Source organism: Neolamprologus brichardi, chromosome 13, assembly GCF_056152115.1.
Source record: "Neolamprologus brichardi isolate AB-2024 chromosome 13, ASM5615211v1, whole genome shotgun sequence".
Taxonomy (NCBI): domain Eukaryota; kingdom Metazoa; phylum Chordata; class Actinopteri; order Cichliformes; family Cichlidae; genus Neolamprologus; species Neolamprologus brichardi.
The window spans coordinates 23,489,180-23,509,052 of record NC_142116.1 but is presented as its reverse complement, the minus strand read 5'-3'; the positions used below and the strand labels follow the sequence as shown (position 1 = coordinate 23,509,052).

At 38.8% G+C, this 19,873-nt stretch overlaps 1 protein-coding gene across 1 annotated transcript in view; it reads left to right on the top strand.

Moving 5' to 3' along the window:
* wdr11 (WD repeat domain 11) overlaps positions 1-19,873 on the top strand; it is a 61,846-nt gene that overhangs the window by 18,464 nt on the left and 23,509 nt on the right. Inside the window, exons 11-14 of the mRNA XM_087850338.1 lie at positions 8,352-8,436; positions 11,808-11,914; positions 16,709-16,784; positions 19,276-19,384. Of these exons, the coding sequence (XP_087706464.1) occupies positions 8,352-8,436; positions 11,808-11,914; positions 16,709-16,784; positions 19,276-19,384 (377 nt within the window). The remainder of the gene's footprint in view (positions 1-8,351; positions 8,437-11,807; positions 11,915-16,708; positions 16,785-19,275; positions 19,385-19,873) is intronic.

Below are 19,873 nucleotides of genomic sequence, written 5' to 3'. Positions count from 1 at the left end.
GCAGACGATAATTAAACATCATCGCCACTGGAATGGTAAGAAGAAAACAAGCTTTCTTTAGTTCATTTCATTTATAATTGATGTTCTATAGCGTGGAGGGCTTTACCGTAAAAGTGCACAAAAGTGACATAAATAGTTTTATTTTTCATGTATTCTTTTCTAAATGTGCTTCCTTTCCAAGCTGCAGTTATTTAAAAAGAAATTAGATAGAAGGCCTATGTATTGTTTCTCTGTTTACTATTTACCTGGATTCGCTTTCTTATTGCTACTTACAAAAGTTTTTTTTTTTCTTTTCAATTTTAAAGGTCAGATGAATTTTCATTGACATGTTTGGGTGATGATTTTTAATGCAATTGTTGTTGTTGCTGCAGTGTTTTAGCATTTTACCGTCTTTATTATTTCTGTTTGTTTATGCCAGAGGGGATTTAAAGATGGAGGAATGCCTGATAGAAGACTAACACAACAAAAAAAACAGATATAATTCATGGATTTAAGTTCTTTAACGAATATTTACTGTGTGTAAAATTTCCATCTCTGCTTCTTCTGTTGGCATTTAGTAGCTATAAAGACATTTTATTGTAATGTCATTACAAAAGGGATCAACAGCAGTTGTGACACTTAAAGTGATCTTATTTTGGCCCCGGTGCACTGATTACATCCCACAGATAACTCGTATTTCCTTAAAGCAGCTAATACCTAAAGAAAAAGCTCTTATTCACTATTATTATTATTCACAGAATCTTAAGTGATAGTTGTTATATACCGCTTTATACTACAGACTAGAGACCAGTGTGTACCTGCCTGTATTTATAAGGCTTCCAGTTGAGTAGTAATATATAATATTGTGATTTCAGAACCCCTGAGAACTGCCCTGAGCAATAAATTCCACAATCCGACTGTGCCATTTTTTTTCTGTTTTTAAGACAGAGAAAGCCCCTTATTCAGTTTGTTTTGGATGTAGCTGCTGCTACTGTCAGATACGGGCACAGACATTCTTTTAGTTTTATAGAAAATTTCAAAAGGTTATCAAAAGATAATTGACTTAATGTTTCACTTCTACCATGCCCAGTTTTTCTGTGCGTCAGGAGACCTCTTCCTGTGTGATTTGCTAATCTTTCTACACTGTTATGACTGGCTTTTTTTTAATTGTCCATCTCTGTTTGCTTCACAGAACCACAGCTGAAAATATCCGGACAGACCTCATGATGAGTGTGAAGATGTTTTCAGTGAATAACCTGAATCAGTCTATCCACACTGTAGAGAAACAGCATTGCTGTAACCAATGAGGGAAAGTTCCCTGTATTTATGAGATTGGAATTGTTATCACCTTATTCGCACAGAGGCTCAGCCTCACAAGTGTAGCAAGTGTGCAGAATGCTTCCACTGCTTGTATTTTTCAAACTCTATGAGCTAATAAAGAAAATACATTTCAGTTCAGGTTTATTGATATAGCACCAAATCACAATAACAGTCACAGTCAAAGTGCTTTACACAGTAAGATAAAGACCCTACAGCATTCTGGAGAAAACCCAGACATTCAAATGACCCCCTATGTGCAAAGACCGTGTGAAGGTGGGCTGGAGAAACCTCTCTGAGCAGAACCAGGCTCAGAGAGGGGCAGCCATCTGTCGTGACTGGTTGGGGCGGGGGGCCAGGAAAAAAGACAAAGCATAGGGAGACAGGCAAAAACACAGACTGAGAGAGAAAGAAGATGAAAAAGTAATGACATCTTGCAGTGGTAAATAAACAACAACAGAAAATCGTGAATCCCCAATGTGGGATAATAATATTTTCATTCTATTCTAAACACCTGGAAAGGGAAAAGAGGTGAATGGAGAAGTGCTCAGTGTGTCACAGTGTAGCATATCACAGCTGTCCCACAGCAGCCTGAGCCAACTGCAGCGTGATTAACGGATGGTTCAGTGTCACCTGTTCCAAACAGAACTATAATCTTTATCAAAAAGGAAAGTTTTAAGTCTGTTCTTACATAGAGTGAGAGTGTCTGTCTCCCAAATCCAAACTGTGAGATGGCTCCATAGGGGAGGGACCTGATAGCTGAAGCCTCTGCCTCAGCTATCAGGCTGAGGCAATTCTACTTTTATTCTATCCAAGGAATCACGAGTAAGTCTGCTGTCTGAGAGCGAAGTGCTTGGTTAAGAAAGGACAATGAGGTTTTTAAGATATGATGAGACCTGATAGTTCATGAGAAGGATTTAAAGTTCAATTATCTGAGAGAAAAAATATCTGAGAGAAATATGATCCTTCTCTCTTGTCCCTGTATTAACTATATATATATATATATATATATATATATATATATATATATATATATATATATATATATATATATATATATATATATATATATATATATATATTTCTCTCCTTGCTTAAGAGTGGCTTGTAGCCTAAAAAGGGGGAAGATTGTCTTATAAAATGAGTAATATCAAACAGTGATGATTTTATTTGTTGTTCCCAACAGCTAAACAATCTCCATTAAACGATTGGCTGCAAAATACAATAAAATAAAACGAAGTCCCACCGATACCAGCAGTGCAATTTCAGCTTTAGAAGTGGTGTCTGGAGAAATTATAGTTTCTAGCTGTGTAGGAAAGCCAATTAAGACGAGGCTAACTCTAACAGATAAATAGTTAAGGCAATGCATTTATATAGTGCTTTTTAATCCTATTGATCAGTGAAATGTATAGAGGTGCACTGCCAGCAGTTTGATTTCTAAAAGGATGCCAAGTTGAAGACACAAATGGATGTTTATCAGCAACTGATTGGCTCGCCATACGGAAGCACAGAAGGGTTCGTTTTGTTATTATGTTTATTAAATTTGACTCATCTATGCCGTCCTTGCCGTCGTGTGTAACTACCACAGATCTGTTTGAGGAAAAGCCTGGTTGGATTTTATCAAAGTTTGTTTGTAAATATCCAGTGAGTGAAGAATGCTTTAGAGGGAGATGAAATGATTATGCAGCTATAAGCTGCAGCTGCGCATTTTAATTTCATGCACATCGACACTCTTTGTTAACGCTCTAGGGTTTTTTTTCCCCCCAGTTGACTCAAAAAATATATAAACATAAATTGGATTCCGTTTGTCACCTTAAGACTTTTTGCTGCAAAGTTAAACACACACACAAAAATGAACGCTATTGAAATTGTCATCAATTTTTTTGTCCCTAACAGGAAATTAACAGAGCTGATATGTAGCCAAGCAAGTTAAACAGGTCTTTATTTCAAATAGCAACACAATCTCAGGTTTGAGCTGGAAAAAAACAACTCAAAATTTATTTTTTTCAAATAAAGTGCATGTCAGGATTTGTGAATATGCATATCATTGCTGTAATTTATGTCCTTGAGGCAGACGGTGAGTAAGCAGCGGGCCATCAAATTCTACTGTGCGGTCTCTGTAAACGATGGCACAAGGCATAGACTTAATCTGAAGTATCATCCTCTGTTATTACTCTCCTAAGACAGCTGCCAGGCAAATGAGAGAGAGAGAGGGACGCAGTCAAAGTTTGGATTTATTAGTTTTAGATCGGCATAGCAATTTTGTTTTCCCTCCTCACTACAGTAATGATGCGTAAAATTATGAAAGTCTAAATTTGAAGGGGAAATTAAGAGCAGGATTGTGTTTCTTTCCTCTCATTTTGCCATTGCTTTTCATGTGTGTAGACATGCGCGCACACACACTCGTGGTTCTGTGCCAAATTCCATTTTAAGTCTAGGCAGGCTGCTTTTCGCTCCCCGTTGCAGCAAACCTTCGGTTTAGTTGTCAGGCTGAAAAATAGGCTACACTTTGTCCCCTGACATTGGACACATAAATTAATCATACCTTAAAGATACATTGCCTGCTTCATACCTACAGACAGGCAGATGAATAATAATACCTTCAAGCTCTAAGTCTTACAACCATTTTCTTGGTCTGTTTACTTTTGCTATACACCTGTCAGGTCCACAGTTATGGAAGACAGAACTTTCTTAAGTTCACTGCACATTATCGCCTAATTAGTGCAATAGTTCTAAAAGAGCTAAGGGGAAAACTTGAAACTGTTAATAGCAAATTGTCTTAGGTGTGTGTGTGTGTTTTTGTTAAGGAGTGAAATGAATGAAGAGGTAGCAATAGTAGAAAAACTGACCCTCCCTCCCCAATTTAACAAGGGATTGGAGTGGCTGCTCGTCCTGCTGTAGATGGTGTGGGGTGACTTGGCACAGCTGGCGCTCGGTAGCATTTTGAATCTAAAGCTAGAACAGGATGATTAGGTTTTCTTTGCACATCATTTGGCAAGTCCCCGTCGTCATCTTGCACAGTCAAGTAGTTAAACAGTCTCTAGCTGCATTATTGAAATGTGTCTTTTGTTCCACTTCCAGTGAAATGCCTTGTGAATAATAAGTTTGAAGGGCTGGCTAATTACACCGAGGATTTAGAAGGAGAATCACAATCTCTGCTGAAAGGTGGAGGCAGCGTCCAGATAATTCAGAAGCTGAAGTATGTTTAATTAAAATGGTATCTTGAGGCTAATGCGTGTCATTTATAGCCGCTTTATTTTATTAGCACAGTTAGAGGGAATGCGCACACAAAGTACAAGTTACAATAATATTAAATATTGCATTTGGAGAGTTGGAGTCTGTTACTCGCTGTGTCATTGCGCTCAGATTACTGTAATGTCGTATCTAATGTCATATATACAATTCTTGTATGCAAATACAAAGCACTAAACAGTCTGTCTCGAGGCAAGATCTCACTGTCAAGATTTTTTCAATCTACAGTTTTATTTTATTTTCTTTTTGTCTGTTTTCTAATTTTGTTTCCTGTTGTAAAGTACTTTGTGAATTTGAAATGTGCTTAATAAATAAACTTTTTAAACTTACTTTACCTACTTACGCTATCATCAAATGCAAAACGAGTCAAGGTTACGTTGTCTTGATGCGTGCTCAACCATCCAGGTAAGTAAATCCCTAGGACGTTTCTGTTTACGAGTCTGTTCATCTTGACGCAGCGTTTTCAGTGGGAGAAACGTTTCGTCACTCGTCCAAGTGACTTCTTCAGTCTCAGCTGACTGGAGGCTTCCCCAACCTTATAGTAGTACATTTGCACAATAACTGAAACCAGTCCACTGAATGAACAATGGGCTGTGAGGTCAGCTCCTTGATCATTAATGATCAATGAGTCAACGTTACAGTAGCATTTCTCACCTCCTCAGTATTGATGCTATGGTTGGCACTGGGGCAGGTATTCTAGGGGGTGTTGGTATATTTTACTGGATCAGTAAATCCAGATTGATTCACGCATGAGTGCTTGGCACATGCAGAATCATTTTCTTGGCCTCTGTTCCAGTCGGAACAGAGGCCAAGGCTTCTCCCTAATGTGTGCACAAGTTAAAGAGGAGAAACACTGAGTTCTCAGTTATGAGACACTAGTCAGGGGAACGGCTAAGGATACAGACTTTTTACACCTTCTATTGGTGCAATTAAAGCAGGAGATGCACCTACTGCTGATGGTGTGAAAGCACTGAGGTTTGAAATTGCCTTCCACAGTTTCATCACAGTTAGACAAACTGCAGGGATTCCCAACTCTGTTTTCTTCATTTCCGTCTCTCACTTTCCCCTCTGCCAGTCTTTTTTGCTCTTGGTCTCCTCTCTTAGGAAAGGTTACAGAAGCTCTGCACCCAAGGAGTTTCCCAAAATCACTGCTGTCTGGTCTCCTGTTTAAAGAGTTGTAAGCCTTAGGGGATCTGACAGCTCCATTACTGATAGGTACAAGGCCCACACCCTTCTCATTCAGTGGCTTATACAAACACTGACAGACTGATATCCCTTCCAGCCTTCTAATATTTATTTATCCACACTTTCCTGACAGCTACACTCCACTGTGTGGTTTGGACCAGAGAAAATAGATGATTTAAATAAAGTATCAATAAAGCAAAATCTAACTTTATCAATAACAAATATACAAAATAAACATGAAGGCAGCTACTGTGCCTCAGAAAGCAAAGCAATTATCGGATTGATGAATTTTAATTATCAGCTCCAGTGGCCTGTCAGAAAGGAATCGGGATTGTAGCCCACAAAAGAATCCATTCAAAGCTTCCACTTTATAATGTCTCTATTCTTTTTCTATCTTTCCCCCTTCTCATAATTTGTTGGGTTCATCTGCAGATGGAGTTCAGATCTGTCATCAGTTGCACTTAGTATTGAAACATTAATTTTTGGATTAGGATAAAATGATTTCTGGTACTCTCAAGGAATTCATGAGGTTAAATGGGAAGGTGCAAGAATCTGTCTAAATACGCTATCAATGAAATATTTTGCTACACATTCTATACCAGCAATAAAAAAGAATACTATAGTATATTACATAAAATGACATAAAATGTATGATGACACAAAACTAAAATATTTATTAGCTTGTACCTGCCTGAATGTTTTGCATCGTCCCCACTGATCCCAACTCTTCACTGTGATAGCATCTGAATGACCATTTGTTCAGGACTGTGTGCTATGTTGCTGAATGCTAAAATGTTTTCCAATTACTTTTAATGCATTTGGCTGATTTGAGCCTTGACCTTGTTGCGGTGTTGAAATCATCAGTAAACGCTAGCGAGGCTGTATCGCCAAGTACTATCCATGCCCAAGCCAAAACAGAATGTTTAAAGGATGAACTTTTGATTAAAAGTAATGATTCATTTTTGTAATAGTTAACTCCCGCTGTCTTTTTGATAAAGGTTAATTTATGGTTTATCGGTTTATTTTATTACAGGACAAATAAATAGAACTGACAACCCAAGACATACAAACTCTGAGATATTCTTATTATTTTAGTCTCGATAGAAACTGCAAGGTCGACACTACCACTGGCACTATAGAAATAGCTGGTCAGAAAACATCGTATTTGTATTCTACATGAAATAAACAATAGTGTGGTCTTATTGAGCAAGTGCTAGAGGAGACTTATACACTCTCATGTCTAGGAAAGACAGCTTGCTGGGCTGGCCTTTCAGCAGGCATGCTCACTAATATAATTCTTGAAGCAGCGACTTCTTTCAGTCTTGTTCTTCCAGTGACCTTGCCAAGCAGCTAAAGCATTGGAGTCATTATGCTGAGCCAAGAAGTGTATTCCAGATCCACATAAAACAACAACTTGACATTTTTACATGTGTTTTTAATAGATTAACAATCTCTGAAGCTATACGGTGATAATTTGCGAGGTACAGAGCCTGACTAACCTTGCATAAACTAAACAAACACTGGCTGTGAGGAATCACGCTGCAGGAATGTCATCTCCACTCAGTCCTTCCCTGTTCAAATCCTGCTGAAGCATCTTTGTGCCCACACTACATGCCATCTATTAGCAGCACCAGGAGAAGGAAGGGGATACACAAACACCCATGCCACACTGCCTATCACAGATTCCAGATGTTTTGTCAGCATGTGATCATAGTCACTGTGGTCACAGTCAGTATAATTGCAAAAACTAAATGTGTTTCTGCACCTGCAGAAGGAATGCCCCAGACCCAGTTAAATGCTTTCCAGACATCATTAAACTTGAGTCTTCATTAGATATTAGATGCACTGCAGAGTTTGGTTTTTTTTATAATAGTTTGTCATTCCTGATTGTTTTCAAACTACTTGGTAGTTTTTCATAGTCTATGGTTTAAAGCAAAGAGTGCAAATAAAGGATATTATTGCATATATAGGAAAATGAAATTGGGGTTTTTGCATATGCACAATAGGCATGATGCCATTCCACTTTGTAAATTAAGCTAAGGTGGGATATAGAGGCTTTAGAACTTAAACTTGTTCACATCCTTAGAAGATGCAAATGATTCAAAGTGATGACTCAGTTGTCTTAGTTTAATTTTTTTTTTGTGTATGAATTTATGTCAGGGCAAAAAAAAACATTTCTTGTATTTGCTCAAAAAATGTTTTTTAGCTGCATAAGCAAATCTCAGAAAATCACTTTTAAAAGTGCAATATGAGTATGAACAAATGTTTTTAAGAAAAGTTTGAGTTTGTGGGAGTGTCGACTGTCACTTGCAGTATTTAATCAGGTAAAGTTTAGGGACGGATCGAGCTGTTCTGCTGTTTTCAGCAGCAGTTGAAACTGTGATGTTCTCGGGCTGTGAGCTGAATGACACGGGGTTTGATGTGTTGCCTCTTTCCACACCTACTGCAGTGACAGGGAACACACAGGGGTGTCACACTGACACACCGTGTCTCTGATACTGCTGGAGGCTAGATGCTGCTATGATAAGCAACTCTCGCTTGTGACCTTTCTTCCTCTCTGCATCAGCCTGTCTCGTATGTCTTACTCCCTGCTCTCTGTTTCCGTTTGTTCTGCTTAGGCACGAGCAACGGGTCTGTGCTGGTCTACAACCTAACGAGTGGACTTCTCCACAAAGAACTCAGCGTCCACTCATGTGAAGTCAGGTAAGACTATTGTTTCTGTTATTGTGTACAAATTTTTATTTTTACTTTTTTACACTTCAACAGTTCAGTCTCAGTAATGAGCAAGTATATGAACTCATGGCAGTCTTTAGCTGAAACATCAGCTAAATGACATGTTAGACAAATCCCAGGAGCCAGTCGGATTCAGGCAATTGACTGTCACACAATTAATGTGCTATGTCAACACGTTTGTTTACGAGAAATAATTCCCTATTTGGTTTATATTTTTTCAAGTATTTATTAGAGTGAGGTGGTTTAACTAAGTACAATAATCAAATCTTGAAAAAAATGAAAAGTGATTTATTGGTTTTCCACTGACATTTAAAGTATTTTACTTATTTGAGGGAGAAACTCAACACCAGACTCAGACATGTTGTGGCACCCTTAGCTCTGAACACACACCAATCCCTGAAGTCTAAGCAGCTAATTAATTAGGCTGTCAATCACAGATCAAAGGGGCAGTTCAGGAAAGAGCAGTAATCTAAATTAGGAAGCTTCTTCCCTCTGTTATTAACTACGCATTTTAATCAGGAAAGTGATCATTAAAAACAGATGCAGTAAGAAGCTGTTGACATTTCTGCTAATTGGAACTCAAACACTACAAACACAATAAAAACTAGAATAAAACAGTAAAAAGTTTTATTTCTTTTTTGTGTTTTTTTGTTGTTGCATTTTTCCTTGTTGTCAGTGGCGTAGCGGTTAATGCATTTGTCTTATATAGGAAAGATTCTCAGTTTAATTGACAAACCCAGCCTCAGGAGGAGGGTCACAAGCTAGTGGACTTCTAATACCTGTCCCAAGTTTGGATAAATGGGAGGGTTGCGTCAGGAAGGTCATCCGGTGTAAAAATCTGTGCCAGATCAAACGCGTGGATCCATCCACTCTTGCGACCTCTTGGGAAATAAGGGAGCTGCTGAAAAGACCTCGTCCTTCTGTTTTGTTGTTGTTGTTGGTGTAACAGAGAAATCCATATCTCTTTCTGCCTTCTCAGAAAGAGATATAAAACTGTAAGACTGGTTACACATTAGGCAGAACGCTTGCTGGGCTGAATCCACATCACATATCATTTTACATATTTATAAGGGCACCGTTCAGTCATGTCGAATTCATATCAAGTAAGTGTTCAGGCTGTTTATTCTAATTAGGAGACAGATTGGGGTGATGTTCTTGACTAAAATCTGACTTTGTTTCAGTGCAGTTTTCCTATTCTTTTAACTCATTTGTCCTAATGCACTACTTCAGATCTGGTTAGCGATACATGCTGTATCTTCAGATGTACAAGATGTGATCCAAACTGTCTTTGAATTGGTCTGTAAAAATCAAAAACCATACCCGGTTTAAATTTTGCCAGTCCTCTGTACCTGTGTTTTCAACACAGTGGCTGTTTTTTAATGTTTACATCACTCAGTGTGAGTCCCATTCTGACACTTTTACCTCTGTGATGCACTTTGGATCTCCTCCAGTGTGCCACTGAACCTGAAATCTGAGCGGGGCAAGCGGTGAGTGAATGTGCTGGCGCGGCCAAAAAACTTTTCAGTGTACTGCGTGCCAGCACACGATCGTACAAGTCACGGTTCAGGTGATTTCTGCTGAATGTTTTCCACCTGGTTGCCTCAGAATGTAAAACAGACCTCATTGTTAGTCACACAGTGAAGGACGAATTCACGATGCATAAATGTATGCATATTGACAAGATGACGAGCCCGCTCCTGGTCCCATTCCTAACCTGCTCCGCTTAGTAACTCCGGGCTCTTCAGCAAGAAAACAACATGAAGAGCATCAAACGCACAAATATCAACTTCGTTTAAAGTTGATGTTAAAGACCGGAGTTAAAGAGATGCCCAAGCGTGAGTGGTCATCACGGGACTTTCAGGGAGCAATCTAAAAATAACCGCCACACTGGAATAAAGGCCCCATCTTTATTTACAGTCTTTGTGTAGAAAGCTGCCCCACAATGCAACCGCCAGACATCAGCACAGAGCCAACTGTGCTTCATTAGTTAGTATTCTCTAATGAGCAGCAAAACTATTTGACCAGGATTAATTAAGCACAAGATTGAATCAATTAATGCTGTTAAGAGATTGATTGGGAGCAAACACCATCCGCTCAAGCAGAGCCAGGGTTTCTTTAATGAGAGAAGTTGGTATCCACAAATACAAAACTTCAACAAAGTTTAATGAGCTGCGCAACACGACCAGAACTTACTTGAAACGCCTTCTGTGTATGTAAGGATTAAAGGGAGAAATGAGGCAGTGGCTTTTTCTGCCTGGTTACTGGTGACTGGGAGTTTGCTCTTCAGCAGTCGTAAAAGCCTAAACATTCACATTTTTTCTAACTCCTAGCGAGCCTGACTTATGGCCTTGGCTCCCTATTTTGTCTGCCTTTAACAACAGTGGGAGTGAAGCTCCCGTGGGATGTGCTCTCTGTCTCCTCTACTATCAGAAAAAGCAAGGTCCTGACTCTCTGAAAACAGTATTTCTTATAACTCAGCAGTATACTGCATCATAAACAATATCATTCATTCACAATAAATCAGCAGCCTAATGTAATACAAATCAGTTTAACAAATGTAATAGTTATCACCTTCTTATAATTCAGGAGAATAATGCAAACTAAAACTACATAATAGCTTCACAATCCTTAATTAGGGGCACGACATGACATAAGATAATATAATAATCTCACACACTCAGGATTCATGTCTTCAACCGCTTGTAATTTGTCTCCTTAAACACTGCTCTGCGCTCTCAGCATACAATATGTATTCCGTTGACCTGTCCGCTGCTTAAATACGTGTTTGCTCGTATTAAACAGATCTCATAGATGTTTCGCCCTGTGCATTTTTTTTTTATCATATAAATAGATATTTTCTTCTCTCTTCATATACAGACACAGGTGGAACACAGTGCAGTGCTGTGATGTACAATCTTAGGTTTAAAGCTGTGTGTTTTATGAGTTTGGGAGAGGAGAGATGCTTTATGTAGATGAGTCCAGCAGCCGTTGCCCTGCACAGCCATGCCGAAAGAAGCCCAGTTTCTCAGCATCTCATTTACATTTAGTGGGGAAATCGACTAATTAATCATGTGGCTATTTACCATCTCATTACTGTGGAGTTTGTGCTCCCTCCACTGGGCCAGCTTCTTCGAAAAATATCCTAATCTCACACTCTCTAGCTTCATTTTGCTCCTTCCCGATCTGTTTTGGGCTTTAACGAAACCCATCTACCTCACACCACGCTTGGATGTGTTAATGGGAATGTTTTACAGCTAGGCTGCAACTGTTAGATGGCACTATTTTTTTTTTTTTTTAGTTTAACTAAAAATCTTGTGTGTGTGCATTGATTTATCTCACAGGGGGATAGAATGGGTGAGTCTTACCAGTTTCCTGTCTTTTGCCACTTCTGCACCCAACAACATGGGGCTGGTGCGAAATGAACTGCAGCATGTCGACCTGCCTACTGGTGAGAGACACACACACGCACGTATTATCATCTATACCTGAGGGTACCAACCACAACTTTTGTATTATCCTTTGTTCTTTAGAGTTTTCTTTTGGCTTTCTGCACCCTTACCAACACAAAAAAAGGAGACTTCAGTCTCTGTCGCTCTGACTTTCTCTTTTATCTGTCTCTCTTTGTCTGTGTGGTTCTCAAAGAGACACTTCCATTTTCCCTCCAGGGAATACTTGCACAGTATCCAAATTAAGGTCCAAACTAAACAGTGTTAGGGCACCACCTAAGGAAGTTTAGCTCTGAAAGTGAGATCCATCATGATTTCTTACATTTCTATAGAATTATTGTGTTTCTGCCTCCCACAGGAGTGGAAATAGGAAATGCTGGATTTTCTGAGCTGAAAGAAAGCAGGATTTCTTTGTAACCTCAGGTGATGAGGAAAACTATGTTTAATGGCTTCAGTGGAACTTTAAAAAATATGTGTTGTTGTTACTTCTTTTTAAAATATTAGAAAATCAGGCACATTTTTTAGATGCAAAGAACTGATGAGAACTTTCCTCTTTTCCATAAGTCGTTTCTGCTTTGGTCAAATATTTCCAATTCCTCCAGGTTTTTTTATGGCTGCAATAAAAAGAATGATGGTCACTGTGGTGGTTCATTTACTGAGCCTTTGCCCTGTGTTCATTAGGACAATGGCAAAGCAAGCACGGCACTTTATTAACTGTCTTAAGCACCAGCATCGTCAAAGTTAATAGTCTGTGACATTACCTTCGGTTACAATACCACACGCCATTCAACACACTTAATCGTTTTTTTCATTCAGTTGTTCTTTAATACAAATTTAAAGACAGGTGACAAATTAAAGGAAAGGTGCTGGGTCACCTTGTGCTGCCAGAATAGCATCAATGTGTCTTAGCATTTATTCTACGTCTCTGGATTTAAAAGAGGTTTAAAGAGACGCAGAGAAAAGAAAAAATCAATGTGTTGGTGGACACCGTTGTGTAACGTGTCAGTGTAACAATTCACTAAGACCACATTTATATTGACCTCAAAGGCTGTAGCATATGGTTCACAATGACATGCTTGAAGAAACCACATCACTCATGAAAGAGTTTGAAACAAGGGTTTTTCTTTTAATTTGTCATCCACCTGTACATGCTGGAGGTGCAGACAGGATCTTTAGCCTTCGCTGTCCAGGTTTATGTCTCTGTTGTGCAGTTTAGTCCGTCATATTTTGGAAAATATGTTCTGTTTGGCTGTCTTACCAAGAATTCGATGGAAAAGATCAATGCTAATTTCATCTGTTTAGCCTAGCGTGGCGCTAGGTTCACGAGGAAAACGGCTCCCTAAGACCAATGAAATTATAAAAACATACCGTTCTCTAACTCAGCTCATCTTATTTACCAATTACAACCTAAACTTCTGTAAAAGCTCAATGCACATGTTTTTCAGAGAACATTTTTATTAAATAATACAAATCTGCCCTGTTTTCTAATTTAAAAAAATATTTTAAAATCTCAAAAGAGCTTCTGCTGACTTGAGAGATTGATTTCATGACTCGAGTAATATGTGCTGGATTTTGCAGCGTTTCTCCAGGATCTGAAATGCATTCAAATCGACTTATAACATGATAGTATCTCCCTGTATTAAACCAAGCAGTCGGACCATTATTGCTCGTGAAATCAAGCTTTCGTTAGGAGCCTGTTTTGGGAGTTTAAGTTATCTCATTAATTCTGAAAAACAGGGCAATATTTTTTTTTCAGTAGAAAGTTTTCTTTGAGTTTCTGAGATAATGATGTCGTTGATTCAGAAAAACGGGACTATTTGTTTTGTTAACTGAATGCATTATGCTTCTTTGAATTTAGTATTCACGGGTTTCAAGTCTAAACAATATCCATACAGTATTTAAATTGCATTTTTGTTCATAGAAGATTTGACATTTTCTTTAATGTTTAAAAGAACAATTACCCTTCCTCTCGTGTTAGGGTCGGCACCGACCCATTTTAAATTTCAAATGCATAAAAAAAATCACAAACATTTGTTTATTGTATCAAGGCTTTTTGACTTTGTCAGGAACCTCTATTTCTACAAAATAAAACAAAAAAATATATTTTCACTAAATTATAAAATGCCCTAGTTGAAATTATGACCTTTGTGTTGTTAGGGTCGGTTTCGACCCAGGTATAATATTATGAGTATAAAGCAATAATTAAAGCCAAAATTGAAATCAGAAGTGCACTGTCAGCTAAAACATTGACAGCAAGCTCCTCTCCTAATCATATGAGCTTTAGGGGATTCTTATTTTGCGTGTTTTTTGCAGTATACCTGCACAAAAACAAAACAAAATAAAGACGGGACATGTCAAGAATTCACTCATTTGAGTGGCTATTTGACTTCCAGAGTGCACATTTACAATTTGCAGCATACAAAAATGAGAAGAAGATTCACAGTGAGCCAAGTTCTGCATCATATTTTTGGTGAAAATGAAGGAGAGGACACAGAGCAGCATAGAGATTCAGATGGGCAGGTTTCTAGGAGGAAGACAATGTGGACTATCATCCAGAAGACACAGACACATCTAATCATTTTCTGGGCAACGATGTCACTTCACACATTTGATATCATTTTGATTCAGGAGTCCTCAGATTTGACAACAGAGAGACCAGACCGAGGTCTGACAAGCTTGCTCCCATCAGGGATGTCTGGGAGAGATGGGTGCAGCTTCTTCCCCTGATGTTCATCCCAGGGCCAGAGGTAACAGTGGATGAACGTCTTGTCCACTTTTCGAGGAAAATGCCCCTACCGGCAATACATACCCAGTAAGCCAGGAAAATACGGCAGAAAAATCTGGGAAGCCTGTGATGCAAAAACCAACTATGGCTGGAATGTACAGATTTTCACAGTCAAAGCTGTGAGTGGCACCCCTGAGAAGAAACAATGAAAATGTGTGGTCCTCGATATGACCACTGGACTGCAGGATCACAATATCAGCTGTAATATTTTATTTTATTTTTTACCAGATATGACCTCGGACAAGAACTTCACAAAGGAAACTTCACAAAGATGTAGCTGTATCATTGGGAAGTGATAAAAAGCCCACAATTACCCACAACTATAACCAAAAGAAAGGAGGAGTGGACTTTTTCTTTTTTTCAGTTTATATTAAAGGTCTTCTGCTAAAAAACAACAATTTTTTTTTGTCTTTTCTTGATGTAAAAATCTATGGGTCGAAATTGACCCGTAACACCATAGATGTCATTTTAGTAATTAATCTTAAAATGAAAAAATCAATAAAACAGATTTGTGTCCTATACCCCTCAGTAATAGTCAGGTAACACAAAAACCTTTTATTTATTAATATGATTCTCTTGAGGTTAATTTTACAATTTTTTTCAATTGAAATCGAGGGGTATAGTGACAAAAAAAGACCCACAGGCCCACACCAAAAGCATTAAAACCAACATTTTCATGGATAAGGAAGCCTAACATGATAACCAAGAGATGAGAAACAAATTCGATGATCATTTATTGTTTTTAGTGTATTTTATAACTGATTTAATTCACGGGTCAAAACTGACCCGTTAACATAAGAGATGATAACAGAAAGCTAACACAAGAGGAGGGTTACACAGTGAAGCTTTTACATTTACTCCTGAACATTATGGTCTAGATTTTATAAATCACACAGATTTGTTTCTGTTACTCGAGCTTATGTGTGTTCATCTCAGTTAATCAGGGAAAGTGAACATGCGCAAAAGTGTGTTCTGCTCTTAAATGTTTTCACTTCACTCATTAATCCACTTAAAGGGCAACTCATGCCCTTTACAGCATTTCCTGATAAACTTGAAGACTCTTGGATGGGAAACTGTCCTCACGTTGTCAGTTGCGGTGGTACTTGGCTTCTGCAGCAGTGATAGCAGCTGTCCTAAATGGATATGCTGTTTTTCCTGTGAAAGGATTTTTCTAAGGTGCAGTAAAGATAAGCTGTGCACTCAGTTTGAAACGCCTCGTGTACAATGTAAAAATGTATTGCATAAATGTTGATGATTACTTGTTACTTACACATCCATGATCATTTCAGGCATCAACCCTTTGACTTGTCTTTCCAAAAATAATCCATTCATGGAAGCACTTCAGGTTCTGACAGTTTTTATGGTAATGAGAAGTCGAGTGTAATTTCCCTTTCTGGTGTTTCTGTTATTGTGTTTGCTCCACCCTGGGTCGTAGTTGCGATGTGTGTTTTTGTAAATGCACATTTAACCTGTGTGATTCTTCCTACTTTATATAAGTAAGGAAATAAAGGCGTAAATGGTGAGCAGTGCTTCATAAGCCTCTAATGAACCACAGCTCTCACGTGCCGTCATCAACACAACTGTAGGTTAAACCTGCAACAGGCACCTCTATCACTTGCACATTTCAATCAGGACACCTTTCTTTAGTGCCCTTCGCGAAATCTGATAAGCACTTCTGTTGGCAAATGTGATGCAGTGCACCTGAAGGGCATTCTTGTTTTGCTCGCAGGGCCACTTTGATGCTCTGCATAATGTCGAATTTCGTGACCGGAAAGTTGCGAGTGCTAAGCACGGATTAGAGCAGATGGTTAGAATGAGTTGTGTACAGCTTTCCCTCCTGGCTCTGACAAAAGAGATAAAACCAGGATGCACTGGCACTAAAAAGAAAATGAGATGGATCAGCTCTTTCACAGGTATAAGGAAAGATACCATCTTCTGTCTTCGATTATCACCTCCTCTCCTTCAGCCTCTCACTTTCTCCCTCTCGGTGTGTGTTTGTTGTGCTTTCCAGGCAGATGCTTTGCATTCAGAGGCGAGCGGGGAAATGATGAGCCACCCATTGAGATGATTAAAGTGTCTCATCTCAAGTAAGTCACCAACTCTCCACAACACCAACAAAAGTAAATACAAATAAGAGGCACACACTTGCTGATGTTTCTACCTGAGATCTGAATTTATAAGCACAGAATGTACATTTCACACAAAGGTGTGAGTGGTCTCGTGGTTTTGCCGTACTCGGATCCAATTGTAATAGAAATCTGTGAAAAGGGCTTTAAAGCTGAGAGTTGTCTTTAATTTGCTGTTTCATTTGTAATTATTCCCCAACCTTCATTTATTCATGTTGTGCAGCATTTTGGAAACTTCATTTTCTCTCTTTCATTGCCTTATCTTTTGAAGGGGCTGTGTTATTCAGTGGAAAAAAATAGAGCATTCATTTACAGTCATCACACATTTTTTAAGAAATGAAACTATAAACAAGGTTTTCATACAGCAGCTGTTTATTGCATACTCTGCTGCTCTCTGGGAGACAGTCATTTCATCTTTTTTTTCAAGTCCAACATCTTTTGTCAAGCTTCGTGTATACGTTACGAATGGCATAAGGTAGGTAATGTATTGTAATGGAAGGTGACATCTAATTATTCAGCCTACGCTGGGCGACTACTGACGGCGCATTTTCCTTTATTGCCAGTGGCAACAAGTTTCTCCTCCTCTCATGAGAGGAACGGGCTAAAGTGGAGGCAGTAAATGTAAGGGTCAGTACAGAAGCAATGGCCACGAGAATGTTATATATTATATCACAAGCTGTAACACAAGAGGAGACAAGTAATGTACTCCTAATGGCATTCTACTAAGTAAACTGTATCCTCTCCACAAACTGCTTTCAAAGCTTGAGTAACAAGCAGTAAACCCACTTGTCTCAGTCTGAACTGACCAGTGCATGATCCTATTGCTCTCCTTTTAATCAGCCCTAGTCCTGGTTTATGAACCCTAGCAAATTAGGGTCCACATCCACTTGGATGAGTGACAAAATGTTTCTGCAACTGAAAACGCTACATCCAGATGAACAGAATCAAACCCTGTGTGCTAAAGTTTGTGGACATATAGGCCTGAGAATGAACCTAGAGTGATTAGACATCGCTTTTTTAATGAATATAGAAACACTCAAACTCGAAGCGCTGACACAAGCCAAACACAGTCAACCTCAGTAGCTAGTCTCAGTTTAATTTTGCTCAGACTTTGCTTCACCTACTGCCACAATTTTATAAGGCTTTAGGCTTACTGTTGGCTGATGACTTGCAATTGCAAAGAGAGAGAGAAATTAAAGAAACTTAATGGTGGGCCTACCTGTGCTGCAGCGCTCACATGAACCGAAACAGGAAAAAAGGTGCAGGGACAGAAAAGGTGGAGATCTTTTGCATGGACATGTTAAACCTGTTGCAGACGGCAGTGTTGATAGAACTAAAGTTATTTGTAAAGCTCTGCAAAGTTGAGTTTACTTATCACCGGAGTACTTCAAGTCTGAAGTATTACTTAAATACATTACATGCTATTGATGCCCAAATCACCCACCCAAACAAACAGTGGCGGGAGGATTCGGCAGACTTGTGGGAGAAGAATATATAAACAAAAACAGGACAAGCGACGACAAACGCCATAGCGAAGTGGTTAGCAACAAACTGCAGGCCGATTAGTGTTGTTGAAGATGTTAGGCTGAAGAACGTTCTTAGAGTCACACCAAATATTTTAGTTATTTTTCTTCAATAATGAATCATTCATTGGAAAAGATTCTGAAAATGTTGACTATCCTCTTTCAGTTGCACTCACAATCTGTGTCTGTTTGTTGTGGTTCTCTTGTCCTTGGCCTCTGAAACTGAGTACACTCTAAAAGATCATCTGTGACTGCTCCTACCACGTTTTGATTTTTGAGGGATTTTCTGCAATATTAGTTTAAAAATGTATTTTATTTTATTTCCAAAGTTGCTTCTTTTACTCCAAAGCTGCACAGCCTCACTTTAAAAGGCAGCTAGGCTGTGTGTTACTGAGGTGATTATAATAAGGAGGAGAAAAAAATACAGCTACCGTGAGACTCATCACATGTTACAGGAGGCCACAAAGCACAATCTTATAATAATTATAACTTACTGTTTGTATTTACAGTGAAAGAAGACAATATTTTTTCATACGCTTAAGTTCCTGTACAGCAGCTGAAGGTTAAATATTGGCTTCTGTGTAATTGCACAGTAGAACAACAGCTTGTTAGCTCAGTCACAGGTTTGGACAGTGATTATTTTGTGGATTTAGTCTGATAAACATCAGGTCACACGTCAGAATGTCTAATCTGTTGTACACTGTAAACAGTGGTGTAACTAAGCTAGAAGATAATAAGGAGAGTTGAATATAAAGGAGGAGTTGTTGTACCATATAAACACAAAAAGTCTTAGACCGCATAATAAAGAAAACAACTCGTGTCTTCATCATTACTTTAGCCATACATTGCTAACTTCTTACTTTATGCTACACCACAACAAGCCTTAGATTGGTTGTTCAGAATGTATGTTTTGTGTTTGTCCTCCTCAGGCAGTACCTGGTGGTCGTGTTCAGAGACAAACCCTTGGAGCTGTGGGACATCCGGACTGGGACTCTTCTCCGGGAGATGGCTAAGAACTTCCCCACTGTTACTGCACTGGTACAAACACATTTACACACTAATAAAAATTAGATTTTGTACCAAGTAAAGAACAGAGTCCAGGCAGGATGGAGACGAGTGTCGGGAATGATTTTTGACAGAAGGACAGCAGCAAGAGTGAAAGAAAAGCTTTACAAGATGGTAGTGAGACCTGCTATGATATATGAATTGGAGACAGTGGCACTGACAAAAAGACAGGAGGTGGTAGTGGCAGATTTAAAGATGCAAAGATTTTCATCGGGAGTGACCAGGACTGACAGGGTTAGAAATGAGTATACCTGAGGGACACATCAGTTTGAACAGTTGGGAGACAAAGTCAGAGGAGGGAAGCCTGAGAGGGTTTGGACATATATAGAGAAGAGAGAGTGGATGTATTGAATGAAAGTTGTTGAACATGGAGCTGCCAGGGAGGAGAGAAAGAGGATGACGATAGAAAACATTCATGGATGTAGTAAAGAAGGACATACAGAGGAGGATGCTGGGCATAGG